Source organism: Patiria miniata, unplaced genomic scaffold, assembly GCF_015706575.1.
Source record: "Patiria miniata isolate m_02_andy unplaced genomic scaffold, ASM1570657v1 HiC_scaffold_12, whole genome shotgun sequence".
NCBI lineage: Eukaryota > Metazoa > Echinodermata > Asteroidea > Valvatida > Asterinidae > Patiria > Patiria miniata.
The window spans coordinates 3596162-3616080 of NW_024037050.1; the positions used below are offsets into that span (position 1 = coordinate 3596162).

Consider the following 19919-nt stretch of genomic DNA (forward strand, 5'->3'; position numbering starts at 1 on the left):
GACAATCAAAAAGAATCATTCAATTTCACTATCCAAGCATTCTATCGCCTTTTAGCTTCACTCGTCCCTATCAAAGATGCATTCATATTAAAAGTATCGCGTTGTTCATTTAATTTCGTCTAAACCATTAGTAAGGAGTTGATCGGGCATTCGTTTTCATTAATGGGCAAACATGTTTCACATTTTGTCAAACATCTTTTAAGACTTCATATCATACGTGTCTGTATTCCTTAGCGTAAATCATATTTGATGACTTCTAACCTTAGATTGACTTTCTTTCTTAAAGGGTATGTGCAATGAATCTTTCTCAGGAATTCTTTTTGCGCAACTCTGTGAAATGTAAGAAAACTATACATTTGACAACAATTTTTTGCAAATGTGCACTTCTTTAAGCATTTAAAAGTTTCCATGTTTTTCCGGACTAACGCTGTTACTGTGATGTCATTTCAGGAAGACACTGTTCAGTTTAGGGTTTTTTCTTTCAAATTATTCATCCAAAATTTGCTAATTAAAAACATTTGTGGGAAAGGGATGGTCATTGGCTTACTGCCATGTACTGACACATCATATAATCACCAAATAAAAGAAATTTCTGACGGCAAAATATCCAAAATTCTAGCACCTTTTTTTATAGCCGTGTAACATTATTCACGCTCGGAATGCCATCACAGGTTTTCTAATGAATATGAAACTTTGCATTAGCATAAAAACGGAGAAGGCACCAAAAACACCCCCCAAAATGGAAAATATAACTTGCAAAGAAGGTTAAATGTGTCTCACAAAGATGTATTGCATTGAAAAGTTTGCATGGGCCCTATGAATATGGTAAGTGTTCGGTCAGACATACGCAAGAAAACATTTAAGAAATAACACAAGAGAAGTGTTCCAGACGGTACAACCATTGCCAAACATATTACGTGTCCCGATGCCTTGCACGTCAAGAAATCGTCAACGCAAAAAAGCCCCTTGATCAAACGTTTAAACAAGTAGAATAGATCAACAGTGAAAAAGAAATGATCTTAGTCCTTTTCAAATCATTACTTCGTTGCATGTTGTTTCCCTCAGTATCAGTTGATTTGTAACATTGTAAATTTTACAGTCATCAAGATTTTTTTTGGGGGGGGGGGGAATGAACCTCGGTGAAAAATAGGAAAACATATCGATAAAAAAATCTTACTAATTTAAATGACCAAACGATGAAAGCGATTGCCTATAAACGAATAAGAAACGAAAAGCATGGTTATACGTTATAAGCGCACAGATGTTCGCTAATTTGAATGCGTCAACCGTCAAAAGGTTGCAAAGACTTAATTTCAGACTGCTACAAGTTATGTCTTGAATGCACCAAAACGAAATAGGCTTCCCGAAAACTAAAACAAACATTCACAGTGAAATCTTGGCTGCCTAAAAATGAAATTGAATATAACCCAAATGAAAAAGAAACCCCAATTGGACAACACGTGCAAAACTCACGCGAAATTGAATGGCTGATAATGAAACTGATTAAAAAAATTCGGAAATTCGCCAAGAAAACCTATATTAAACGTGTTGATGTTTCAGCTCACTGCCATATGTACTACAGCGTGAGTCAAAAAGAAAGGGACCTGGATTAACAATTTCTTTCCCTTAAAAACTAATTTAATTTGACACACAAACAAAACATTTATTAACCGAACATGTTATCCCACTCATTTGAAAAAAGGAATTACTGAAATTGATCCATGCTATAAGAATTTATGCTAAACGAGTCTGTTTCTACAGCTGTCCAAATGGAACACCATTTGAAGCTACATGTATTGAGCTGAGTGAGAACTAGAGATGACACGCAGGCATTTCGATACAAATGAGAATTTTATACTTTTCGTCAAGACTGAAACATTATTGCTGTCAGATTTTGTGTTTTGAATAAGAAGACATTCTTCTGGAATAATAATGGTGATATCTGTCTGTTTTCCTGTGCACATTTTCGTTCCACCTTGTTTCATTGTCTTTGAATGGTAAACGATCATTGAAGGACAGCTGAATTTTGTGAAGCTTGTATTAAAATAGACACAACTTGTGAACACAGCACGCAAATTACGTGAAATTGTCAGAGTTACTTGTCAATAAATAAGAGCCAAGTACATTTTTTTTAATGTTTTTTTTTTTCTCATTAGGTTCTTTTTGACTCACCCTGTATACATTTCGAGAAAGCAGACAAAACATACGCACAATTGCTGATTTCTCGTATTGGATTACGTTGCTAACACAAGTACAAATCTGTGCCCACAGGCACATTTTCTACAACTTCTTTCAATGATTTGTTTTCTTACAAATAATATCCAGGTTTTTCCCACGGCGGTGTGAAACACGCCGAGGGCTTGAGCTGCGATAATGTTGGTTGGCTGGTGGATTGGTTGGTGGGTTGGTTTGTGAAACCTTTACTCAGCCCGTTATACTGTTTCCATGCCATGTGTGTATCACAGCTTTGCCAGTGAGTTTCTATGGAATACTGGTACTTGCAGTTTTGCGACACTGATGCGCAAGCGTCTTATTTGCATATTAGATCACGCCCCATGGCATTGCAAATTTGCGGCTGTAAGGTATGTGAAACCACCGTGGGTTGTACTACATGGTGATTGTTTGTACCAGTACTATCTTCACTAAGAGCAAGCCTAGGATTCCCATGTTAAATCGGTTTAGGTACATTTTTAGGCATATATGCAAATGTCCCTTCATGTACGTGCATTTAGTACATCCATTTTTGTTCAGACAAATGTTGAAAACAGACAAGTAAAAGTACTATTGCTGAAGTCTCACAATGAAATGTCTCAGATGAAAATTTGCAGAAGTTGAACACATTTCAAATTCTGGCAAATTTCTTGAATGAATTGATTTTCTTCATGTCAAATTAGACTTGCATGTACAAGACATGTACATACACACAAATGTTTGGCGGTATTCGGAAGGGGTAACTGATTAACACGCAGGGAACGAGCCGGAAAAATCAGTCAGCGACCTGCTCACAAAACAATTCCGGCAAAATAATCCTGGCGTGAACTGGATAAAGTATCCATGAACTGGTCTTTACAAGTTTCTGCAATAGCAAATATGCATACTATACTTTTCTCATTGATTTGTAATTTTGTATTTTTTCGGGGGGGGGGGGGGGGGTTGAAAAATTGCAGTCATTCATCTTATGATCTGTAACTTCTATTTTGTATATGTACATGTACATGTCAGTGCAACCTATATTTATCATCTCTGTGGGGTGAAATTATTTTTCGATAAGCCTGGAGATTGAAAGAGTAGGCCCACCGGTATTTTCCCATCATCTCCCCAATGATATTGTCATAATTGTAAAGTGTATTTAGCTTGTATTCAGACCTATAAAGATGCATCCATGCATGTAAGCTTTACAACCTGAGGTGCCTTCATTCAATAGTCTGTTTCATCGCATTTTGTAAGGGATCAGTTAACTTCCAAAAAATTGACCAGGTTCTTTGAAAAGTACAAACACCTTTTCACGCCCAGTGATTCCAGATGTTTTATTCAACCTTGTCTCTGGGCAACTTATTTTTATCCTCTTATTTTCTAATCAGGGATTCTTCTAGTATACTTTTAAAGGTAATATACAAAATTTGCAAACATAAAAAAACAAAATTACCAAATGATTATGACTGTAAATGAATGATAGTCTCTAGCATCCTGTGAAATCATGGCACACTGTGTGGTGTCAAGAAAAGTGAAATTTGTGTGAAGATTTCCAGCGATGGTCGGCCAACCATCGTTGAAAAGAAACTGATTCTTTTTTTTTAATATTGCCCCAAGTTTACCAATTCAGTTTTAATAGTCCATATTTTGGAGGGGTGCAAGCCATCTAGTCTGGTTCCCTAACCTGACAATTCCCCAAAAGTCTATAAATTGCTCCATTCATCTTTAGTAGAATCAGGCAACCAGACTACAAGAACAACATTTCTTGGTTTTCCAGCTTCTATGAACACAAAACTTTAAAAACGTCAGTCTAACAATATTTGCTATAATTATTCCTCCATAAAAATACTAACCCCCAAATCAACTGTTGTATCTTACCTGTATAGGTCAACTTAAAAAAAACCCATAAAGTTGGGTAATAAGATCAAGTTTACGGTAGCACCATGTGATAAATCTCTTTAGTGAGTTTGTGAGGTTCTTAAAAGAACTGGGGAAAATCATTTCTTTGGACATTTTACTCTGCCCATCATCGGGAGACTGATCACGGGCAGAGTATACTACTCTATCCGAAACGTTTAGTACGCAAATGTTACTTTTAGATGTCATGATCAATGAGGACATTTATTTTAACAATGCAATTTTTGAAGACTGACGTTTTACTCTAACACTCAAACATAATTAAATTGCAAATCATTTTCGCTATTAAGGCAAAAAAAAAAAAATATTCGGTCTCTGGTCAGACCAAAGTTCAGGAATTGACGCGGCCACGCGGCTTTTTTTTTTTTTTTTTTGCTTTTTTTCTTCAAGCTTGGATTGTACAGACAAGGTGGGGTACTATTTTGTTTTTTTGGTTTCCTCATGTACATTGGTGTCCTCCATAATTTGCCTTGGTGCTTTCGATCATTTGCCTTGGTGCAATTTCCCATTCCTTGGTGCTCTTTGGTAAAAAAAAATGAGGAGATGCGGAAATGAGGGCGCTGTTGGAGCTACCGCGGAACATTTTGGAAAAAAAAAGATCGACGCGCATGATTAAAATCGACGCGCGCGCTGACCAGAGACCGACTTATTTTTTTTTTTGGCCTAACATGAACTATTTTTGGAACAGATCTCCAATGTAACCAAGTACAAAATGTATAAAACATTTTTGCTTAAAATGTATCCTGCAATTTGTTTTTGTTTTATGTTAATTTAATTTCTGTGTTGTATTTTGTCAGTGTTTATATATATGTGTATCTTAGTGTTTAAATTTGTTCTTATTTTTGTATTCACACCCCTATATTTTACATATTTGCATTTTTGTTTCTTCATTCTAGTTTTTACTTTTACTCAATGTTCTTAGTGATTTTACATAATATTTTCCTTTTATTTCATTTTATTCTGATCATTTTATACAGGGCCCTCAGTAATAGCAGTTTTTAACTGATGAGGCTACCCTGTCTAAATAAAACTATAAATAGAACTATTCGGTTAAATTTGCAACACTTGTAGTGTCATCACGACCGGTATTCATCACATCAATACAAGGTCCCATCCATGTCAGGGCACCGGCCGCAACCAAGCAACAAGTACACTTGTGTATGCATCAAATCCCCGTTGCTATGTACACACCTGTGGTGGCATGCACACACACACACAACCCCTAAGCCAGTCCGAGCTTTTAATTGTCTTCCCAGTTTAGCAGCTCCCAATGCACACACAATCCCAGCCACCCATAGTTGGCTGTTACAGAATCCCAGTGACTGTACACTAATCCCAATGTCATGTAAATCACCTGGACAACAATGGGATACAATGTGCAGTGAGAGTGCAGTGAGAGTGCAGTGGTATACATGACTATGCTTCACTAATAAACTGGGAAATGTACAGATTTATTTGCATGCAACTGCATACAGTACGGTACAATTAAACATAAACAGAGAATAAGGAGAAGCTGTCACGTTTGAAATGGAAATCTCCATCTCAACAATCAATGTTTACCAGTTTCAGCTAGCTATAGTTTGCTTTTACAGCTCTTCGAATGGAAAATGAGAAATCATTGTTTGCCTGGCCACTTCTGTGTAAAGTTACACTAGCATGACAGGGACTTTTGTGAAAAAAAAATGTAGAGGCAAGGGGTAGAATTGGGAAGTGGCTCGTTTCTTGAACATCATGTATATCGAAAATGGGAAGTCAATACAAAAATAATCTCTGTGAAAACCAGGCTTTGTCTGTCTATCAGATTAGCTTTAGAAAGATTTGTACATGTACAGATTTGGGAATTCTGAATGCAAGTTCACAAATAAAATTTACCGTTTTCAAGAGAGCCTAGATCAATACACGCATTCAAACTCCAGCTTTGTACCACAAGTAGGAAATTGTCTAACTTTTCTACAGAGTTGCACACCTGATGACTCATAATTCTCATATTTCTACTTAAAAGAAAGGGCAATAAAAACTCAGTGAGAAAAAAAGGTGGAAATCTCTTTGGTACATTCAACAATGTACATGATCTGTCCTGAGGTTGAGGATAAACAAATATGTACATGTTCATTTTATTTCCTTTTTGTTTTCAGCTAAGATTGACTTCATAAAGTATCCCTTTGTAACGGACAGATATTCAAGAGACTCATCAAATTCTGCAAAAGAACAGTTACAAACTTGTACATAGTGTATGCAAACAACAGGGGTAGATGTAGATATTTAATCAGCCTCACCCAGTCAAAAATATTGATTTCAAGACTTTAAGTACAGGCTACATGTAAATATTTACATTGGCACAGGCTTTATATTTCATGTTCATGTAGGTCCTTGGCTGAGATGCCAGTCAACATTTTGGACAACTTCACCGACATCTGAGCTTTCTTTGTTTCCAGGTGACATCAGTGAATAGGGACTTGATATGATTTACATTTGTTCATTGTTACATACTGTTTCTGGTTGTATACAACAATGCAATGACCATCTAAAGTTACTGCTAAAACATGTAGTTGTTACACAGTAGGACAACTCATCCAGTAAAAACAAAATTCTTTCAAAAAAAAAATTGTAAATTGTGGATACTTCCACTCCCAGTTTGCCAATTCCCCCACCTCCAGATAAAAAGATTTTTTAAACTGTTTTTATCATAAAAGCATATGAAACAACCATCAATCTTTTATTTGATGAATTCAAATGTTCATTGTTATTACAAAAATCATTCTGCTAGCAATATCAGGAATCACACCCTTTGCATAAGAATTAAATTGTCTCATGGTTTTAAAAAAAAAATATTCAGGTAATAAGGCACAAACTGATGACATGTGGAACAGAAGCGCCACACAGATGAGTGTCATGCAAACTACCTTACATTGTTTTAATTAAATTCACACATGGCTTACTGCGTGATCAATCATACTCTTGGATGCAAATCAATGGTTAAACTTTGATGCATGTGCAACTTTCATTGTACCTTTAACCTATTTATACAAGCTGTAAAAAAATAGCTAGCACCCCTTACAACCTTGCCCCATAACTTGGCTGTCAGACATGCGATGCAATTAGCAGGAAAACACACTTTGTGTGCTTGCTTTTTAATGCACCCTGGCAACCCCAGCCCCAGAGCCAACAGATAAAAGCAAGCCTCTTCAATCAGTCTGGGTTGGGCCATATTAATCTCCATGATCTTATCAGTCCAGGTGGATTTATATGGAAAGTCAATGGTATTATATAGCTAACAGCTAGACAGATGCATTGGAAGGTATACATTGTTTTTGTGCATTTTTTTTTCGTTTGAAACAACAAAAAAAGAAATGCTCCAAATCTTAAGGGTAACAACTAACTTGTTGAAGTTTCAGCTGGGTGAAAAATATACAGTGTGCCACGAAAGTGCAACATTCAAAAACAAATAATTAAAACAGTTTAAGAATAATTTTTTTTTCCTTCAATGAAATTATAGGCCTATATTACATTAAAGCCCGACTATTTCTCAATCAACTCCTTTTTACCCCAGTCCATTTGAGTCCCTAGATCCAGAAATACAATCAATTAAGTGTGTAACTTTTACTTGCGCCACTCTCACCTGGACATGGGCTGAAGCTGGGTTAAGAATTGAATACATGTACGCATTGAAAAGGCATTGAAGTTGGTGACATCACAGTTGAGGACCCAAGTAAAATGTACACCCTTCGCTTAAAGGGAATATACATCATTTGCTTTTGCTTTAATTTTCAGAAATGGATGGAATTGGGGGTTGGAAATATATAGCAAATATAGTTACACTGACTTTTTTGAGGTTTTGGGTTCGAAAATGCTATAAAAACCAAGAAAAACAATCATTTTCCTGTAGTCTGGTTCCCTGACTCCATTTAAGAAGAAACAGAGCAGTTTACTTACATTGGGGAATTGTCAGGTCAGGGAACCATTCTAGCTGGCTTGTACCCGTTCATAGGTGTTTAAACGATTGCAAACAAGTGCGATGGTCAACTGGGGCCAGTATTTGAAAAAAAGCCAGTTGTTTCCAATGCTGGTCGGCCGATCAGCGTTGGAAATTGATACAAAAATACCACTTTTCTTGAAAATGACGGTATACCAGGTGCCATGATTTTACAGGATGTTTTACACTGTCATTCACTAACAGTCCAGCAAGGTATTTCAAAATGATTTGGTAGTTTTATTTTTTGATGTTTGCAAATGTTGTATTTTCCCTTTAAATGATTTCTAAATCTAGTGACCCAAATGGAATGGGATATTTAATAATGTCATGTGCCAAACCTGTTTGTCCATGGATGGCTTTATTCCATCTGCTTGACTAAGCTCTAGCGATTGTTTACAGAAGAAAAAAAAACACTACACTAGACTTACACATGGAAAACAGAGTTGTTGGTGACTTGTATTCAAATAAGCATAATAACACCTTTCTTGTGATTATTTTCAAAGATTTTTTCACAACATATGGCTGAAGAGCTATACTTCACTACAGTGTAAAAAGAAGACAGTTCGAATAAGAGTAAGTAGGTTAAAATTCCTGTCAAAAGTGGGTTTCCTTCTTTTTGCACCACCCTGTTCGATACTAAAACCAACCCGGTATATGTACATGCAGGGTTGCCTCATTTCAAGAGGTGTGGTCTACCGACTACCATACTAAAACTTGGGGGGGGGGCCTAATTCCGTTTCGTCTTCATTGGAAAGTCAGAATGAAAAAGTCCTCGAGAAGAACATTTCACACTGTAACAGTTAGACTGCCTACATACATGTACATGTAGAAGTTCAATCATGACAGATTCTTTTTCAAAGCTTGAGAAAGCCTCTGACTTATCCAGCCTTCCGACTTTGAGTTGTGTAATTCAGGTCATTCCAATACAGGCTGTTATGGTTGCAGCAAGTTCTTCTTTTTTTTTTGGTCAACGTTGAAAGAAGTGTCCAAGCATCATTAATATGGAAAATGGACCAACAAATTTCATACCATGTACATGCGTGCACTTACTTACAAAGTTAGTATAGATTAGTATTGACAAAGTTTTTGTCAGAGTCACATTGTTACCAAAATGTCTGTGGCGTTAGAATTAAGCCAAGTACCGTATATAATGTAGGCCCCTACATGTTAAAGAGGTTGTGGAATGCTCGAAGACATTTCCGTCATTTTTCTGGTATATGTAGCCTAAGGTGTGTTGAAATAAAAACGACTGTTGTGTCTGTCATGAAATGAGTGCAAAAGGTACTTTTGAGAGCTGTTTTTCAGGTCCTGTTTCAACGTGCAATTTGTGTAAAAGTCGTCGTTGGGGGCAGCAAACAAAACATAGTACATGTAAATCGTTACGTAATAAACAGGACTCGTTTATACTACGCTGCATCGGGAGTCCTGTTTATTACGTCACGATTGACTATGTTTTGTTTGCTGCCCCCATGATGGAAATGTATGTCTTCGAGCATTCCACAACCTCTTTAAGCACTGGTTATGTACTAAAGATTGAGTTTTACTCTCATATTGTCAGTATGGTGAGGTCCAATGTAATTCTTAGTTGCTGCACTTGTTTCATTGGCTTTGCATTATTTTCTTAGTCTGAAAAATCACATGCACCTGCTTTTTGTTAAGCTTTTCAATTTTGTTTTTTCCAAATTACGGCCCTTGAAAATTTGGTACAGTCTTCCCAAACTCAAATAACCTATTCCTACACACATAAAAACAGTATCCTGTGTTCTACAACAAATCAGATTGTATTTATTTGAAAAGTACTTTGAGCTGTCATGCTTTTACAATTCAGGATCCGGGATGCAGTGTCCCTGATAACATGTACGAGTATAGCCCTACCAAGAATTTCAACGGCCCATACAAAAATCAAAGTCCATATAAAACAAATACCAGGATTTATCGCACCAGGGTACATAAAAATTGCATATATTTTTCCTGAATTACAAAACAATAGTTTGTCTGATGTTTGAAATTGCTTCAAAAAGTTCACTTACCAGTAGGAGTAATCAAATGTGAACTGAAAAGAAAGATAAAACAGAGTATTACTTTGGAAGTTTAATACAAAACTAAAAAAAAAAAAAAAAATTTTTTAGTGTTCTTTCAGTAAAACGAAAACAAATCACATAGGGATGTGTGTGAATTGTTTTCATTTTTGCTGAAAGAGCGCACACCTTTTTGGTGATCCGTGGACAGAACCTTAAAACGGTGGTTGTGTTTAAAATTCCGTGCATGAGTGATTTGAATGATTCTTGTTCTAAAAGAAAGCTTATGAATTGGGCTTTCATATCCTAGATTTTGAAAGTGCTACATGCAGAACTTCAATAAAACAATAGTCCCGACATTTGGGTTTCACTTTTTTTTACTCACCCTGTACAGATCATTTTATCATTTCCATTGCAACTTTATAGTTTTTTTTCCAGTAATTCTCTTATTGTAATTCCGTGGGGAAAAAGTTTAAATTGTTAAGGCACATGTACCAAGCAAAATGTCATAACTTAGGTAGGCCTACATGTATGTGTACACATGTGTCTAACCTCAATGCATCTTGATAATGTTTTTAAGTTTTGTAAGTGGATATCAGATGGTGTGTGTTATAAGCCTGTTCGGTATGACGATATTTCACGATATTTCGATTAAATTTTCATATCGGAAATCGTATCGATCTCATTAAAAAAATCGGCACATCGTGAAATTCGATATCCCGAAAAATATCGCAATATTCTTTTTGAGGTACCGCTTTTGTAACCAAAGTCAATCCCTTAAAGTTTAAAACTGTCGCTAAAGCGCTCCCATGAAAAACCGCAAACCACAAATTCACTGTTACCGCATTGTACTGCGAGGTCTTACCTATTCAGGGGCGGAACCAACTGACTAACGTCACGTGTATTGGATTTTGCATCTTCCACGCTGCACGTGGTGCAGTACAAACAACACAATTTCACCCCACATACCAAGTGCCAAAATCATAATCACGGGCGTGGAGTTAACCGAAGGGAAACAAAGTCTCTGACATTTCGCAAAAAAAATACGGTGCCTGTTTTGTTTTGACGGAAATGTGAAGCTGTACAGACAAAACACCACAAATACATGTGCTTGAATTGTAGATTACGACGTTGAGAAGTGAATGTTTCGTTTCGGCACACGGCCAAAAATTGTTTTCAATGAAGCACACCCTTGACCGCAAATGGTGTGGGCTGTACTTTGAGTGCACGTGGGAATCAATGTGGCGTGCATTGCGTGCTAGTGCTTCGTTCTTTCCTCGATATGGATTTCTATTTGCACATTTTTATCCAACATTTCAAGGTAATTTTCGATATTTGAATGTGGAATTTGTTTTCTACCTAAATTGGCAAGGTAAATGAGACTCTAGTCAAATAAAATTGACGATTTTGTTCAGGACATATTGGTTTTTTTTCGCGGCAGTGGATCGTGACTTCGATCGTGTGGGTTTTTTTTTGTGTGTTTTTTTTGTTATTCCATTGTTCCATGAATGGAAAAATGACGTCATCACGATAATATCGCGATATCCGATATTTTGTTCACGATATGCCGATTTAAAAATAAATGGATATCGAACAGGCTTAGTGTGTTATCCAATGTTACTGAATATGTGGGAAATTCATAAGACAAAACTGGAATCTGGTCCAAACGGTATCACAATTAACAATTGTTGACTGGTATGATGTGGGATATGACGTTTTGAACACCCGAGGGGCGCATAGCACCCGAGGCGAAGCAGAGAGTGCTATACACCCCGAGGGTGTTCAAAACGTCGTGTCCCACATCACAACAGTCAACAATTGTTTTGTTATACCTCTGTCTTTGGATTCTTTGACTTTTGATGTGAATATCACGAAAACAAACAGTAGTAAATACAGCAATTATGAAAATCGAACAGCAACTCACAAGTATGCATGGTGCGTGCTTGAAAAAGCTGATCGTCTGCTAGTTCACTGCTCCCACTCATATGCGAAAACATGGTGAAAATAGCACGTACCGTACGTACAAAGTCATAGCAACACTCCCTGTGGGATATCACGTACGTGATATCCCACAGGGAGTGTGCCATGACTTTTTATAAACTCCACACGTTTTCGTTCTAGGCCAATGAAAATACAGTATCCAAGACAGAGGTATAACAATGTGAATTATACAATTTAAAATAAATACTCACTGTTTTGGGTTCCTCTCCTGATGAACCAAGTCCGTTTAGTACAGGGGAAAGATGCATGTAAAATAAGGAAAGAACAAATTATTAAAAATGATGCAACACCTTTTAAAAACTCAACACGTACATGTACATTAGTAGGATTCATACTTAAAACAATTGCCAATATTTTGGTTCAAGTAAAACAAACTTGGTCCTGATTTTCCATCTATGGGTCCCAAGAATTGACTTGATTTAATCCTCACCTGACCCTATATTCCATGAAAGTAGAGGCAGCGCGACTCAAGTGTTGACTAAATTAATGTGTAGCATTTTTATTTCAATGTTTGTTAAAAAAAAAATAACAGAACACACAGATGTTGATGATATCCATTTTTCTTCATAACAGAAGAAATCCGGTTACCAAGCTGCAAGCAAAGCTAAGTGAATAGAGCCCTGCGCTGTTATTATGTAACAATCATTGAAACCCCTCCAGCAATGCGTATACATGTGTATTCCCAAATGAAAGAAACAAATCTTGATTGACTGAGTAAACTTAAAGACGTAACAATGTGAGGCAGAGTGCAATCAATAGAATCAACACAGCATGCGGGATGTTTTCCATCATAGAGCAAGGAACTGGTTCCATGTACACGTGCAGTCCTAAAGAGCAGCTTTTTATGGATAGAGCAGCTTTTTATGGATACATTGCATTCATTGTAAACTTAGTACATTCGCTAGTTAGTTCCTGCTCGAGGACATTTTGGATTCTTTTAAGTTGATGACGAGGATGAAAGGTACTACAAGTAGTACATGTATGCCTGAGGTCATTATATATAAAGTTAGGGTCCAAAAGAGTGAATTTTGTCCTGTCCCTGTTACATGGGCGTCAATCCTGGGAGAAGGGGTCAGGGGGACATATCCCCCCTTACTTTTTGAAGGATGGGGGACACCATATCAAATGTCCCCCCCCCCAAGATTTTTGAACTTGTGTGTCTCATTTATAGGGCCCTATTATAAGTAAATCCTTGGCATTAGATTGGAGGATTGTAGGTCACGCGGCATTCATTAATCGAACCATTTCATGGCCTACGTCATAACTGCGCATTTTTGGTTCCATTCACCGTGCATTTTCGTCCCATCCCTTTTGTTCTATTGCACACCGTGCATACAATGCGCAACGGCCCGGCGCTATGATTGTTGCGCTATTTAGACCACATCATGCGTTACAGCAGTACGAAACCTGCCTTTGAAGTTCATGCAGTTGCCCTGATAATTGTTTTACATTATTTTAAGAACTTACAATGTTAACTATGATTAAATGACTTTTATGACTTTTAAACCTTTGATAGCCTTGAATGAGCTTAAAAAGCGAGTGGATTATGATACATTTTGTGAGTTTTGTTTAAAGTGTTATCCTTTACCTCGTTGAATGGAACATTCAATCTTTCAACTCATGAAAATATTCTCACCACTGCACTCATAAACATTCATTATTTGTATACTATCGCCAGATTACTTTGTAAGTAGGCCCGAGGCCTATTATTGATTTGCGCTTGTCAGCTCCACACTCGATGAAAAATATAACTCAAAAATGATCTGTGATTTTGGACAAGTTGTTCGTTTAAGGCAATTTTTGTAATTTGACGCTGGATTTACATCCAGTTATATTTGGTCTGCCGACTCCAAATTTGTTGGAGAATGTAGCCACACTACCCAGCATATATCTTTTTTCGCATATGAGGTCGTCCCTGGAAATCCAGCAACAAAATAAAGAAAATAGTAGGCCTAATACTAATCGTGGGGCTTCTATAGCGCTTTCCATCGTAATAACAATCTCAGAGCCTGGTCAATTATTACCCCAGTCATCAGGCCATGAGACAAGGCGGCAACCAATATCAGCACTCAATTGATCTTGAACCCTCACGGGTACCCATTTATACTCTTGGGTGGAGAGAGGCAATTGTAGTTAAGCGTCTTGCCCAAGGGCACAAACACCAGCTCCTGGAAGGGCAGGATTCGAACCTACCCACCATTTTGCATGAGTCAAACCCCGTAACCACTGGACCATGGCATTCTACAAACAAAAAACATCAGCCGAGGGAAACGGTTTTGCCAAGGTGTTCGATCACCAACTGATAGCCTAGCCGCGTGATGTCTCTGTTCGCACTTCGTGTGACAGAAGTGCATAGTGCCGGCCACTTTTTCTGTTATCAGCCGACCAACGATCATCGGACACAATCGTCGAAAGCCACAACCAAGGCTAAGCTAGAAGGGAAAGCATGCCCTCCTCTGTGTAACTTTGTCACTCATTAGGAGATTGGTCTCACCTGAGCCATCGCCACAAAGAAGTTTAGTGGTTGCTCCTTTCATTTCTACGACGAGTTTGGCCCCTCTTTCCTTTTCCCTGTGAAGAAAAAAATGCATCTTCAACATTCAATTTTTGTGTGCTACGTCTCATTCAAAAGTGAATAAACTTTTGTTTAACCACAAATAAAGAAGTAAGCTTCCAAATTTTAAAAATATGGTAGTCTGTAACAGTTTCATCACTTTTCAACTAAAAACAATGAAAAAGTCAATTTAATTATTCAGACAAAAAAACTGAAGATGTCCCAACTACTTCAGCTGCAGGGGGGGAAATCGAATTCTGGTACAGAAGTACATTGATTTTTAAAAAATTCTTTCAGTAACATGAAATACCAGTTGCATTAAGTACATGTAGGTCCTTTTTGGGCACACAGGAGTTGTAGGCCAAACTGTCTGAATTATCTGCATCAGTTTGACTTTAAAAAAAAATATATTTTCCTTTTTACTCATCACATCACATGTAAATCATCCACAGTTAAAGGTTTACCACGCACCTGGAGTTGAAGGGCCGAACTCGTACTGCCACCTTCACGCTATAAATCAAAGGAAAGCGGAAAATACAACATTAATTAACTTTTGAAAGCATAAAATAGATTGTGAGTACCATTGAAGCCCCAGGAGTTCGTCTTTGACACGTTGAGAAGCCAGTAGGTGCTAGGTACATTTTGTCGAACCATTGCCATGATTTTGGCAACTTTTTTGAGCTGGATACTCGTGAAAATAATGGTTTAGAGATTGTACGAATGTACGCCCACTATTTGATTGTGTGCTAGTACGACCAAACAAAGTCCGAGTCAAAATTCGGGGAAAAAAGAGTTCTAGCGTCCCAGTTACTGGGTCTAGCGAGTAACATGCAAGAAAGAACACAGCCCTTTTCATGAACCGGTCTCACATTTCTTCTCCGTTCTTAAGCCAGCAGATTGTAAAGCACCCTCATTCATGTGCATACGAGTAGGCCTACACCATATAAGTTATTAAATTACCACTTCTCGTTGAGCGAACACGTGGCCTAGTGGATAGCGCACGCCTTGCAAGCACGCCGTTCGATTTTGAGTCCCAGCATGACCCATATTTTTTGAAACTGTATTTTTTTTTGTGTCCCAAGAAATAAGGATTAATTATAATAATACCTGAGTCTTATATAGCGCACGTATCTACCAACAATTAGGTACTCATGGCGTACTTCCACAACTGTAAGGTTTTTTACAAACCTTACAGAAATACCAATTGAAGTTGCTGTAGCAGAAAATTCTCAATTTTTCCCGACCTCCGAACTCCTCTGTCACAAAATGTTTGGCCTCAGCATTTCACAAGTATTATCTTGATGAGGATTGGTACCTCTAGATCTAGGGTGGGTTGAAATCCCTCAAATGTCAAACAAAAATGTGAAATGTACTAGAATTTTGTTCACCAGGATCACCGGAGTCTCGCACTCGGCCGTCTCGCATGATCGTTTGCCGTCGACTGAGGCCACTTTAATTCTCTTGACCAACTATAGCCCCATAAATGTGGCCTATTTACTGGACTGCCTCCGTAAACATAGGCCACACGTCCACACGTACAAAAATCATGTCGACTTTGCCAAAACTTTGATTTTCACATTTAGGCTTGGTTTGTAGGGTTTTTTTGCTTTAGAAGCATACTCACCCTCTTTATAGGCTAATCAGAAAGTGCTGCCTTTTTAAGATGTATATTTTTCGTGAAATTTCCAGATTCATTTTTACACGTTTGCGTATCAAAATTTCAACATGAAATTTCACAAAAATTAGACATCTGAAAAAGGCAGCACTTTCTGACTAGCCTATGAAGTGGGTGAGTATGCTTTTAAAGCAAAAAAATCCTACAAACTAAGCCTAAATGTGAAAATCAAAATTTGGCAAAGTCGACACGATTTTTGTACATGTAGACGTGTGGCCTATGTTTACGGAGGCAGTCCAGTAAATAGGCCACATTTATGGGGCTAGACCAACTACAGTCCGGGTTTCATTTCGAGAGTGTCTACGTGCCTCGCACGATGAAATGAAAGCCGCACTGTAGTTGGTCCCACCCAATAAACAGTTACTGTGCATTTTAAATGCCGGTACAATACTGAAAACAATCAGGGACCAGTTCACTGTCTAATAAATATCTTTTACTTTTAAAGCTGTTTAGCTGTAATACTAATAAATGAAATTCTTGAGCCGTAAATACTTACGATTCTCCTCCACCCGACATCCTGCTGTTCTATGTGTTCCAGATCAAATAGAAAGCTCCTCTTGACAGCGGTCTTCCAGGCACCAACCGCACCACTCGAGGCCGTGTGCCCAGCGCTCCCGGATCCCCCACTTGATACCGCGTCGAACCGAATACACTTGCTGAGTAGCAGGTGAACCGAACTGAGTTACACTTGCAGAGTTGCAGGTGTCGCAACAAGTATCCAAGTTTCTGCAGGAAAATCCTTACATTAACCTCACAGTTTTACATTTTTTGGAGCACACTGCAGTGGAAAGTCACACTCATCATGTGTATCAATCGATAGTAGGCCTACGTCATTGACTCTCAATATTCCGGTGGAATTAGTCGTGTATTGACAAAGATTTCCATTCATGTGCGGCCACTGTGTTCTCGCTTCCCAGGCAACTGGCCGATATACATGACGTCACTAGCGTGATTGATTGGACACTTGTACAGTTGCGGATGGTACTTTGAGCTCTCACACTGTGGGAAATAAAGAGCGCCCTCATTAGTGGGAGCAAATCTAGTTACTCTTTGAACAAAATTTATTGTGAATGGTGCTGATTTTCAATTTTATAAAACAATAAATATAAAAGAATTAGAAAAAAAGTCATTACATTTTCAGCGAAAAGAATTTGACTGTATTGAAATTCATCGTCCACCAGAAATTTTAGTATTTTAGTCTTTTGCATGGGAATGGCGATGTGCATTTTGTGTGTGTGTGGTTTTTTGATAACATTTTAATTTTATTCAAATTTTTTCATGCAATATGTATTTCATTTTGTCGATATTTCCATGTACTGTTTCTGACCGAATACAGTTAATCTGATAGACTACACGACTTTGGAGTTATAAACCAATATACATGTAATTTATCTAAATAACTTAACATGTAGGTCTTTTGCGAATTGCATGGATTTGGCAATGCGCATTTCTTTTCTCTTTTTAATGGTAAAAATTATCTTTTCAGGCAAACAGAAAACCACAGACAGTACTAGGGACTAGAACAATAAAATGAGATGACACTAAATTATGCCTATACTTTAAAATCTGCATTTTTTTCACCCCAGTTATTCCAAAAAAAATTAATGTTATTTGTATTTAATGACCATGATTTCACTCATTGTAAGCCGCCTCCTAAATTCCTTAATACATGTTCTCTTTTCGATCGCCTATAGAGCGCCAAAACAAAAATGCAACATCGTCAGTCACAAACGGATGCCGACCAAGTTCATCATCAAGTTTGTTTTACTATAGGTTTTCCCGGCCAATTCCTAAAATGTTCATTCACTTCTGAAAATCGGTCATTCATTTTCGTCTGAATTTGAGAATCGCTCTAAACACGCCTTTATGATTTTCGGTTCAATCAATTAAGTGATTGAGCAGCACCTATCGTTCATGTTCATTCAGATTCGTTTACAAGACTTCTTTTTCGCTTTTAGAGGGTGATTTCAAACATTGACCATTCTATTTCACTTTTGAATTAGAAAAACGTACTTTTGATTTCACATTCACGAAGTAATTCCAGAACTCTGTGCGGAAAGGTATGCTTGCGTAAATGAATGCACAGGTAACGTAATTGGCCGTCTGTTTTTCAAAACCGAATGCACGGACAATGAAAACGATTGAAGCTTTTGTTGAATTGAAATGGATTAAAGACGTGCATTCATATTCAGACGAAAACGAAAGACCGATTTTCAGAAGTGAATGAACATTTCAGGAAATTGGTCAGGGAAACCTATATTATCAAAGCAAAGTCATACGAGGGCGCCATTACCTAGTGCATTGATTTCAAACATCCCCATAACAGATATAGTGGATGGCACTATTATTTATATAGGCCTATAGACCATTATCATGTTCGGCCATCTCGGTTTTTTTCCTATTCAAATCAACGTAACCAGGGTTCGACCTTAACTTTTTTGTTCACTAGCCAGCCGGGCTACTGAAACCCGCGGGCATGCTCACTAGCCTGCATGTTTTTTTTTCTTTTATATTCTCTCATTTTTTTATAAACAACAATGTGGCAATGTGCATACATGTAAAACATGCATAGGGCCTGAAAGTTGACCCCTGGTGGCCAGGCCCGGATAGGCACTGTGCCTAGGGCCTACGAAAAATTTGGGGGCCTACGAAAACTTGGGGGAGGGCCTACATTGTAAGTAAATACCGCAGTGTGCCATAACTGACATTGTACAATATGCATTGACCCCACGTATAAAATGTACGTGTAAAGTCTGTCGTTCTGAAGCACGGTGCCAACCATGGGCGTCGATCGGTGGGGAACGGGGGGGACTGATGTCGTTCTCTAACGTTTTTCGTCCCTGAATAAAAATACGTAGCCTACATTTGATTTTATAGCTCAGAACAGCTGATTTAATGACTCCAAACTCGAAAAAGATGTTTAAATGATGATCTTGTGCTAATACTTTGGCAGTCGTCGTCAGAAATTGCCTCAGATCGCACCACAGGGCGCCTAGAGTCCAATTTTTTTCAGGGGCCCTTAAGCGGGCCTCGAACCCCGCGCCGTTTAGGCTTCGCACTCGCACAATTAGTACTGATCAAGATACACATGTATGTACCACCCCCACTTTGAGAAGCGAATGACGCCCTCGAGAATTGGTGCCAACAGGCTGTTAGAGCTAGGACCTACACCAGTTTGGCCTGGCTTGATTTGTACAGCCCCCCCCCCCCCCAACAAAAGTGTGTTCTGGATCCGTCCTTGTACCCCCACTCCCAATAGGCCTATAGGCCTACCACAGATTTTTATTATGTGTTTTTTTGTAGACAGGGACATTTTCCGGTTCTTATAACACGATTTTCTTAGTGTATCCAACTTCAGGCGTTGATTACTCATAACATGGTTTTGGGGGACATTCCTCAGTTTGCCACATTAGGTCACAAATGTGCCCCCTCGAGATAAACATAAAACAGCCCTCAAACGCACATGAAAGCATTATGATCGCGTTTAACTCGCGCATCAACAAGATTGTGAATCTTCTCGAGATTGAAAACTATCCCTCGAAAACACGAATGACCCCTGTCGCAATACAACAATGTGTGCCCCTCTCA

General features: G+C 38.1%; 1 protein-coding gene across 10 annotated transcripts in view; it reads right to left on the reverse strand.

The window, feature by feature from the left end:
• LOC119745563 (kinesin-like protein KIF28P) overlaps positions 1 to 17268 on the reverse strand; it is a 56225-nt gene extending 38957 nt beyond the window's left edge. For all 10 annotated transcript variants that reach the window (XM_038222073.1, XM_038222055.1, XM_038222090.1 and 7 more), the window contains exons 1-5: positions 16828 to 17268; positions 15128 to 15166; positions 14597 to 14673; positions 12294 to 12310; positions 10114 to 10136 (exon numbers count right to left, since the gene is read on the reverse strand). In XM_038222073.1, the coding sequence (XP_038078001.1) occupies positions 10114 to 10136; positions 12294 to 12310; positions 14597 to 14673; positions 15128 to 15166; positions 16828 to 16847 (176 nt within the window). In that variant the 5' untranslated portion in view covers positions 16848 to 17268. The remainder of the gene's footprint in view (positions 1 to 10113; positions 10137 to 12293; positions 12311 to 14596; positions 14674 to 15127; positions 15167 to 16827) is intronic.
• Positions 17269 to 19919: the final 2651 nt, after the last annotated feature.